Consider the following 9955-nt stretch of genomic DNA (forward strand, 5'->3'; position numbering starts at 1 on the left):
GGTCTCGATCTCCTGACCTCGTGATCCGCCCGTCTCGGCCTCCCAAAGTGCTGGGATTACAGGCTTGAGCCACCGCGCCCGGCTAATTTTAGTTCTTACCAGGCAGGTAGTACCATTCAAATTCTGTACCCACTGATCAGAAATTCTCAGGGAAGGGCAGGCCCTGCCCCTGTTATTCCGAGGCCAGGCACCAGGCAAGCCCTTTTTTTTCTTTTTTTGAGACAGAGTCTCACTCTGTCACCCAGGCTGCAGTGCAGTGGCGCGATCTCGGATCACCGCAAGCTCTGCCTCCCGGGTCTACGCCATTCTCCTGACTCAGCCTCCCGAGTAGCTGGGACTACAGGTGCCTGCCACCATGCCTGGCTAATTTTTTGTAGTATTTAGTAGAGACGAGGTTTCAGCGTGTTAGTCAGGATGGTCTTGATCTCCTGACCTCGGGATCCACCCGCCTCAGCCTCCCCAAGTGCTGGGATTACAGGTGTGAACCACCACGCCCGGCCTCAGGCAAGCCTTTTTGACAGGTTCCTTTTTTCTAATTCACCCAACAGCTAAAGATGCAAGTCCCCCCAGGGATCTTAATTCCAGCTTGCAACCTTAGACAGGCCCAAGATTTTATTATTATAGTTAAAATTAAGGTCCCTGGTTTACTGATTCTCCTCCCCACAGCCCAGCAGAAGTAAGCACCACCTCATCATTCTGATTTTCAGTGTTCATCATTCTCCCTTGCTCTTGTATACATTTAAAAAAAAGATGGTTACCTTTTACACAGCATTTGTAAAAGAACATTATCTTTCCCCTATCTTTCTAGGAGAGAATTTTCAGGTTATCTAATTGACTATGTGTCTAAAAACAGAAGTCTGGGCAAGTTATTGAGTCTCTCTAAACCTGTTTTCTCATCTACAAAATGGGGTAGAAACTAAAAATGAAAAAAATATATGTTAAGCACCTAGCCCTTTGGTAGACTGAGGGCATGCAATAAATGGTAACCATAACATTACTCTTATCAGCAAACCTTAAATTTTACAGTTAGGCATTGAAACAAATTCAGCCGGATACAGTGGGTTTTTACTGTACTTTGGCTTAAAGAACATTGGATATTCACTAGTCTCCCAAGCAATTGTGGACCACTGGTCATACCCCACACCAATCATAAAATACACTATTAAAATGATCTGACTGTATTAATTAGAGCACATTTATTATGGAGGTCTGATTTGCCAACTTTGTTTACTCTGTGGTTTAGGTTAAAATTAGAATATTTAGGGAAGACTCCCCAACCTGGTAAATCAGCAGGTATTCTAAGTTCAAATTAACTGACTGACATATATTTAGGACTATAAGCATTCGGAAGGCAACAGTTATTTAATTTGGTTATAAAAATACTCACTCCAGTACCATGCATATACATGAGTGTCTTTTAGGGAAAGAGGATTTTTTTTTTTTTTTTTTTTCTTAGTTGAGGTCTCACTCTGTCACCCAGACTGGAGTACAGTGCTGTGATTATGGTTCACTGTAGCCTTGACTCAAGTGATTCTCCCACCTCAGCCTCCTGAGTGGCTAGAACCACAGGCACACACTATCATGCCCTGCCAACTTTTTAAAATTTTATTTTATTTAGTACTATGAAGGAATTAAAAAAAATTATTTGTAGAGATGAGATCTCTTGCTATGTTGCCCAGGCTGGTCTCAAACTCCTGGGCTGAAAGGATCCTTGGGCCTCAGCCTCCCAAAGTGTTGGGATTATAGGCTATAAAGTAAAAAGAATTTTCTAAATAAACGTGACACTTTAGTGGAAAAATGAATACAACCAAGAAGATTTTGAGTCTGACACTTAATTGCTATCTGACCCGGGGCAAATTACTTAGTGACTATGAACCTGCTTATTTCCTTATCGCTAAATCTGCCCTTCCTACTTTACAGAGAATTTATGAGAAACAAATGACAAAGGGCAGTCATTAGTATGTGAAAGTCCTTTGCATACCATAATGTACTATAATTCCATGAAGCATTATTAAAGTAGGTTAAAAGGATAATATTCCAGTATGTTCCTGGGTATCATTTTCACATACAGAAATACAGAGCAGGGTGTGGTGGCTCATGCCTATAATCCAACACTTTGGGAGGCTGATGTGGGAGATCTTTTGAGCCCAGGAGCTTGAGGCCAGCCTGAGCAACATAGTGAGACCCCCATCTCCATCTCTACAAAAAATAAAAATATTAGCCGGATGTGGCAATATGCACCTGCAGTTCCAGCTACTAGAAAGGCTAAGGTGGGAGGACTGCTTGAGCCTGGCAGGTTGAGACTGCAGTGAATTGTGACTGAGCCACTATACTGCAGCCTGGGTGACAGAGACTGTGTCAAAAAAAAAAAAAAAAAAAAGGAAAGGAAATTCTCCTTGTCTTCTGGCCCTATGAGTTACTCAAGCTACTCTCAAGCGGAGCCCTGTGTGAGACAGACTTCTAAATTTAAGCCAGTTGAAATAGCTTACTGTGCTTTCGGGTCATTATGTGGTCTATTTGGTCATCTGTGCACTCTCAGAATGCAGCAAAGGGTAAGTCCACAAGGGTGCAGAAAAAGCTTAGAGGGAAAAAATGTATGCTGTAGTTTTTGCATTGTGCTTTTCCGTATGAATGAGTAATAGCATTACACAAAGAACCCCTACAAAGAAAGAGCTGAGGTAATTGCCTCATGACATTAGTAAATGATTTCAGCACATAAAGGGAACTGGATGGCAGTAATTCAAGCAGTCTAAAAGACTCTGAAAAAGGCCACAAGCCTTTTTCAGAAAAGAACCATAGATTGCTACCAATTTAGAGAAATCAAATGTTCTAATCCACAAGATAGAAATTAATCAATAAGCAAATTTTAGGGTGACTGACATCTTATCATTTGAGAGTGATTTGTGAACAAAAGACAAATTATTTCCTACGCCAACTATTTACCATATTTTCCAGACTATATACTATAAATAAAGCCAAAATTTCTAACATATTTTTCTCCTTAATCCTTTTTATTAAATCCTTCAAAAAGAGCAGCTCTAAATTTTCATCAATTCAGTAATTCAAACAGTTATGTGTTGAGTGCCTCCCAAAGAAGCTAACTGGCTGGTGCACTCTAGAAGTTATCCCAGAAACCAGGTGCATACAGGACAGCAAGTGCAGAGTGAGAGCCTTGACCCAAGATGTGCTTTATGATGTATGCTGTAACATCTCAGGCAGTGTACAAAGAAAGATGCAACTAAATCCTGTAAAATGTTAGGCTAATTTTTCCCTGCAAGAGTGGCACAACTTTTTGTTTGTTTGTTTGTTTGTTTGTTTGTTTTAAGAAATGGGGTCTCACTCTATCTCCCAGATTGGAGTATGGTGGATTGATCTCAGCTCACTGCAGCCTCGACCTCTGGGGATCAAGCGACCCTCCCACCTCAGCCTCTCAAGTAGTTGGAACCACAGACATGCACTACCACAGCTGGCTAACTTTTTAATTTTTTGTAGAGATGGGGTCTCACTATATTGCACAGGCTGGTCTCGTCCTAGGCTCAAGCAATCCTCCCACCTCGGCCTCCCAAAGTGTGGAGATTACAGGTATGAGCCAACACACCTGGCCACAACTGTTTTATTTATTTATTTATTTATTTATTTATTTATTTATTTATTTATGAGACGGACTCTGGCTCTGTCGCCCAGGGTAGAGTGCAGTGGCACGGTCTCGGCTCACTGCAAGCTCTGTCTCCTGGGTTCACGCCATTCTCCTGCCATAGCCTCCCGAGTAGCTAGGACTACAGATGCCACCACCACGCCCAGCTAATTTTTTGTATTTTTAGTAGAGACATCTTTTCACGGTGTTAGTCAGGATGGTCTCGATCTCCTGACCTCGTGATCCACCTGCCTTGGCCTCCCAAAGTGCTGGGACTACAGGCATGAGCCACCGTGCCCGGCACCACACTGTTTTTAGGTCACTTTTGTTTGAGATGGAGTCTCGCTCTGTCACCTAGGCTGGAGTGCAATGGCGTGATCTCAGCTCACTGCGACCTCTGCCTCCCGGGTTCAAATGATTCCCCTGCCTCAGCCTCCTGAGTAGCTGGGACTACAGGAACGCACCACCACACCCAGCTAATTTTTGTATTTTTAGCAGAGACGGGGTTTCACCATGTTGGTCAGGCTGATCTCGAACTCCTGACCTCCTGATCTGCCCGCCTCAGCCTCCTAAAGTGCTGGGATTATAGGCAAGAGCCACCACACCTGGCTTTAGGTCACTTTGGGAGCTGGCCAGAAGCTGATTTTTTTTTTTTAAAGCCTTTAATGGCAATGATTAATGTAAATTTTCTTCCTCCTCCCTTCCCTTGAACACAGCCTCGGCATTCTTCTAAGCTTCAGTGTTTCCGTGGCTATCAGAGTACATATGTGAGATAAAACCTATTCCACATCGCTGGGTTAGGCTGTAACAAGTTCTGGGAGATGCTGATGTAGGATTAAACTACAATAGGCATTGGAAACAGCCAATTGGTAGCTCCTAAGATCTTGGAGAAAATGGAGTCGATCCCTAATTGTGGGAACAGCAAATTCTACTCCCTAAAATGAAAGGGGCTAATGGAAAACTTATGATAAGAGTTCTTCCCACATTTCCTCACTAGAGCAAAGTATTTGTCTTAGGCATGTGTGTAATTGTTGCATGACAGCATCAAGATACCCTATGTGGGGGCTGTGTGAGAAATCACTATGCAGGATGCACTCAATGTTTCCCCGTGTTGTGAGAGAATTCCTCTTCTATTTGACAACACAGATGTCCCTCACAGCACATGAAGGCTTCTCAGATACTTTCCAGACATCCCCAGAACAGGAGATAAATGGGTACAGAACCTTTTTATTACTCTGTTCTGCTGAATACAAGTCTTAGGAGAAAGGACTGTATCTTTGGAATCATGAAATTATTATGTATAAAACACATAGTATGATCGAGAACATTAGGCCACAACTTCAAGGCTGCAGATAGAGGAGAACATTAGTATCTAGAAACACAGAGGCCTATAGCGAATTTGAAAGGACTACAGTCTCATTCAGCAATGAACAGCTGCGGTTTGTTTCTAGAGCTGGTGAATTCCCCTCAGGCAGTGACTTTTGTAAAAGGGGACAAAAAAGGTTTCCACTCCTGAACACTCTCAAGGTCCTTTGCTGCACTCTCACATTTCACCCAAAGCCATAAGGGCAGCCTATTTACTCTGAAACTGCGTATCTTTGATACAGCTTTGGAGGGGATTATTTCCAAGAACTACATGTCATGCTGCTCCCCACCCTTTGCCATTTATTACAACTGAACCCTCAGCCACACTGCAGTGTAATCTGCCAAAAAGGAATAGCTACTAAACTGAGAGCCCTCTTTGTCCACGAGGACCCAACTTGTGCTGTACTAATGTGGAAGGGAAACCATCCAAGATTTTCAACGAGTAGGTTTGAGGTATGCACCGTTATAGACACAAACTGTCTTACGGTGATAGCCGGCTAGAGGTATCCTGTGCTACATTTTGAGAAACACTTGAAGCCACAGAGCTATTTCTCTTTCAAACATATTGACACCACAGATGTGAAGAAAAAAGCACACACAGTTAATGAGCCCACAGCATACCCAAATGCTCTGAGAAGTTAGCCAAAACAGAGAAGAAAACTATTAATACTAATCTGGATCAGGGAATAGGATCAGTATGAACAGCTCAACAACTTGACAGCTGTAAATCAAAGTCAACCACAAGGCAACCTAGGAATCTCCCCAAAGACGTAGTAAGTAGTTTAGGCCAAAAAAGTATGGGGAAATTTGTTCTCAAAGATTTCATTACCAGTAACATGAAAGTAGAAAGAGAGACACTATATTGAGGCTCTGAAATAGATTTACTATGTTTAGTCTCAAAGGCCTGTATCAAGATCTTGTCTGGGATTTGATCTAAAAAAAATTTTTTTTTTGAGCTTCCACTAGAGAAGTATAAAAAAAAATTTTTTTTAAGGTTTTAAAAAACTCTGGGAAAGATTATGGACAGACAAGACAACTTAGATTGTTTCCAGTTATTTCTCAAATATGAAGTTATAACTCTTAAATTTACCTTAGGGTGCATAAGGATTCAAGTCTGGTGAACAGAGATGGGATGAAGATACCTAGTTCCCACTGATCTCATGACCCCGTTATAAAAAGTAGATTCTTAAAAAATATATAAATGTGTACAAAATACATTAACACATACACATAAACACACTTATATACATTTTGCAGATCCATTACAACTTTGCATGATTGCTCTTCCATAATCGTTAATGACATAAAAACTTTTGTCCCAAGTCCAACTATTCTCATGCCTGCTGCAGAGATGAAGCATTTGGTTCAGGAGTATGAATGAATTAAATATATGACTACAGGTAATATTTTTGGTGACAATGAAAGTGGCTATTTAACACAGCAGGATTTTGGCCTAAGCTTTGGCCTGTATTTATGACTACAAAAGTTTGGAGATTACAGCCAAAAAAAAGACTGGAAATTCAGAAGGAAAGTTTTTTGTTTTGTTTTGAATAGTTTTACTCTTAAGGCATCTTTTTGTGTGTTATGAGACGACAAGTAAAATCTGCCACCTCAGAGTGTTCTCTTATATTCCTGTAATGGTGGGGAGAAGATTCTGGTTCTTACCTCAGAAAAGAAAAAGCAGAACTTATTTCAGGAACATCAAGGTAGTACCTGTCAGAGAGAAAAAGTTCTGATAAACCTACCAGGAGGCGTGCAGGCATCTGCAGGAGACTGAACAAATGTGGATCGCCTTTTGGTTGGCATGGGCAAAGCCATCTTCTGTTCTTTATGCTTTGCCAGTGCAGCCTGAACTGCTTCTGTGTGAATATCTGAAAAATTAAACATTTGCATTTATCAGTGTCCGGCTCTTAAATGTGTTTACCACTGTGAGCTGAACTATCACTGCCTCAATTGTTTTTTAAAAAAAAAAGGTAAAGGGAATGTTCAGGTGATTTTTATTTATAATTTGATTAAGACCAATTAGAAATAAAAATCAAAAACAAAAGAAGCCAAGGATAATTTTATGGAGGAGGAAAATGAAGTCCAGGATGATGTGTGACTGCTTAACATATCAGACAAAGAGTTGACAGAGATGTGGGGAGGTGGGTGGGGACAGAATACTGAGTCTAACATGCATCTGTGCCAGGCAGGAAATCCTGCCTCAAATGGAATGAGTGCTGTGCAGGTGCCTGGAGAACACTCATTATTTTTCAAGAAAAGAAGCTTAGGATTTTCTTAACTGTCTGAAAGAAAACTTTGTTGAGACCCCTCAGTTCTATGCCACAGGAAGAGAAGGATTAATTTTGATTTAGAAAAACATAAGGGCAGATGTTACTTGTTTGCCACTTTGGGCACAAAAAATTTCAGCTCTCTACTTGAATGTTTAATAGGAATCTCAAAATTAACACATCCAAAGAAAACTCTTCATTTTCTACCCCCACCCCAAAGCTCACTCTATAGTGCCACAAAATTAAATCATACTGTATACAGTATTGTATTCTGCTTTAAAAAACAAACAAACAAACAAAACCTCTTACAAAATCTTACTGAGGTAGATAACAGCTGAGGTAGCTTCCTAAGTCACAAAAAAGTTTCCTTTTGGCTAGGAATGGGCCTAATCCACACACAAACTATCCTTCCATACCTCTCTGTAAAGTAAATATACCCCTTATAAGAGCTAGACAATGAGGTCTTTTTGTTTGTTTGTTTGTTTTTGAATTTAAACTCTGAATCAGGAAACTGCAGGTCCTAAAATGGAATCACTTTAATGACAATGCGACAATGCCCTAGAAAGAAGGAAGGTTTTAAACTTCAAGGCTGAGATTTCCAGAGTTATCTATCCTTTCTAGGGGTTTCTCAAATGTTGATTTGTTTCTATGACCTACCTCAGCTATTTAAGGTAGCCTATGTAAGTTGGCCTATTTCTTTTCTTTTGAGACGGAGTGTCGCTCTGTTGCCCAGGCTGGAGGGCAGTGGCGCAACCTCAGCTCACTGCAACCTCTGCCTCCTGGGTTCAAGCATTCTCCTGCCTCAGCCACCCAAGTAGCTGGGACTACAGGTATGCGCCACCATGCCTGGCTAATTTTTGTATTTTTAGGAGAGACAGGGTTTCACCATGTTGGTCAGGCTGATCTCGAACTCCTGACCTTGTGATCCACCCGCATCGGCCTCCTAAAGTGCTGGGATTATAGGTGTGAGCCACTGCACCTCGCCAGGCTCTGTTTCTTGCAACCAAAAAACCTCCACTAATACAACTAGAAACATCTCACTGTGTAAATACAGACCAATGACAAAAGTTTTAAGGGCTGCATAGTATTCCACTGCATGAATGTGCCATGATTTACTTATACAACTCCTTATTATCAGATACTGGGTTATTTCCAATTTTTGTAACTATTCATAGAAAGAATAATTCAGTATTTTCACCTTAGAACATGTCTATTTTCTTGGACTTAATTCCAATAACTGCTGAGATCAAAGTACATATACTTCTTTTTCCAGAAATGTTTCAAACTTATTTCCTAAAAATAAGGAACTTTCTCTTATAAAACCCCAGGACATTATTCAAAATCCAGAAAAATTGGCCTGGTGCAATGGCTCACACCTGTAATCCCAGCACTTTGGGAGGCCTAAGTGGGCAGATAACTTGAAGTCAGGAATTCGAGACCAGCCTGGCCAACATGGTAAAACCCTGTCTCTACTAAAAATACAGAAATTAGCCAGGCATGGTGGCATGCACCTGTAATCCCAGCTACTCAGGAGGCTGAGACAGAAGAATCACTTGAACCCAGGAGGTGGAGCTTGCAGTGAGCCGAGATCACACCACTGCACTCCAGCCTGGATGACAGAGCAAGACTCCGTCTCAAAAAAACAAAACAAGAAATCCCAGAAATTCTTGGTTTTTTTTTTTTTTTGTTTTGTTGTTGTTTTGTTTTGTTTTCTTGAGATAAGGTATTGCTACGTATTATTGCCCAGGGTTGGTCTTGAACTGGGCTCCAACGATCCACCTGCCTCAGCCTCCTAAAGTGCTGGGATTACAGGTTTGAGTCAATGAGCTCAGCCAAAATACAGAAATTCAACACTGATACAAACTATTATCTAACCCACAAACCATATTCCAAAATAGTCTATTGTCCCAATAATGTCCTCTATAGGTTTTCCTCCCACCTTTTTTCCTGATCTGGGATCTACTGGAGGAAATCCTACTTAGTTGTCCTATCTCTTGATTCTCTTATAATCCAGGACTGTTTCTCAGCCTTACTTTTTCTTTTATTATCTTGATATTTTTTGTACAGACTAGTTATTTTGTAAAATGTTCTTTAATTTTGGCTTGATATTTCCTTATAATTAGTTTCAGGTTATACATTTTGGCAGAAATACCATAGAAATAATTTGTTGTCTTCTTCTTCTTTTTTTTGGTAAAGATGGGGTCTCACTACATTGCCCAGGCTGGTCTCCAACTACCAGTCTCAAGGAATCCTCCTGCTTCAGCCCCCAAAATGCTGCACTGGGATTATAGGCGTGAGTCACCATGCCCAGCCAGAAATAATGTCTTTCTCAAAACATGATGTCAGAAGGTGTCTCGCTCCATTATGGTAATATAACTTGAATTGCAAAGTTGGTTAGTGTGGTGAATATGGTATCTGCCAAATAAACTCACTGTAAACTTACCATTCTTCCCTTTGCAATTAATAAGTAATTCATGGGAGGATACTTTTGAGACTATGTAAATGTTATATACTTTGTCAACCTTTCAACTCACTAGTTTTAGCACCCATTGATAATTCTTGCTAGAATCAATTTTTTTTTTTTTTAATAGAGATGGGGTCTCCCTATGTTGCCCAGGCTGGTCTCAAACTCCTGGGCTCAAGGGATTCTCCTGCCTTGGCATCCAAAAGTGAATAGGATTACAGG

At 40.8% G+C, this 9955-nt stretch overlaps 1 protein-coding gene across 1 annotated transcript in view; it reads right to left on the reverse strand.

Annotated features, from left to right (window-relative positions):
- DIP2B (DIP2 disco-interacting protein 2 homolog B (Drosophila)) overlaps positions 1-9955 on the reverse strand; it is a 159906-nt gene that overhangs the window by 104372 nt on the left and 45579 nt on the right. The window contains exon 3 of the mRNA XM_011964405.1: positions 6745-6870. Within this exon, the coding sequence (XP_011819795.1) occupies positions 6745-6817 (73 nt within the window). The 5' untranslated portion in view covers positions 6818-6870. The remainder of the gene's footprint in view (positions 1-6744; positions 6871-9955) is intronic.

This window comes from Mandrillus leucophaeus, unplaced genomic scaffold (assembly GCF_000951045.1).
Source record: "Mandrillus leucophaeus isolate KB7577 unplaced genomic scaffold, Mleu.le_1.0 Scaffold118, whole genome shotgun sequence".
Lineage (NCBI taxonomy): Eukaryota > Metazoa > Chordata > Mammalia > Primates > Cercopithecidae > Mandrillus > Mandrillus leucophaeus.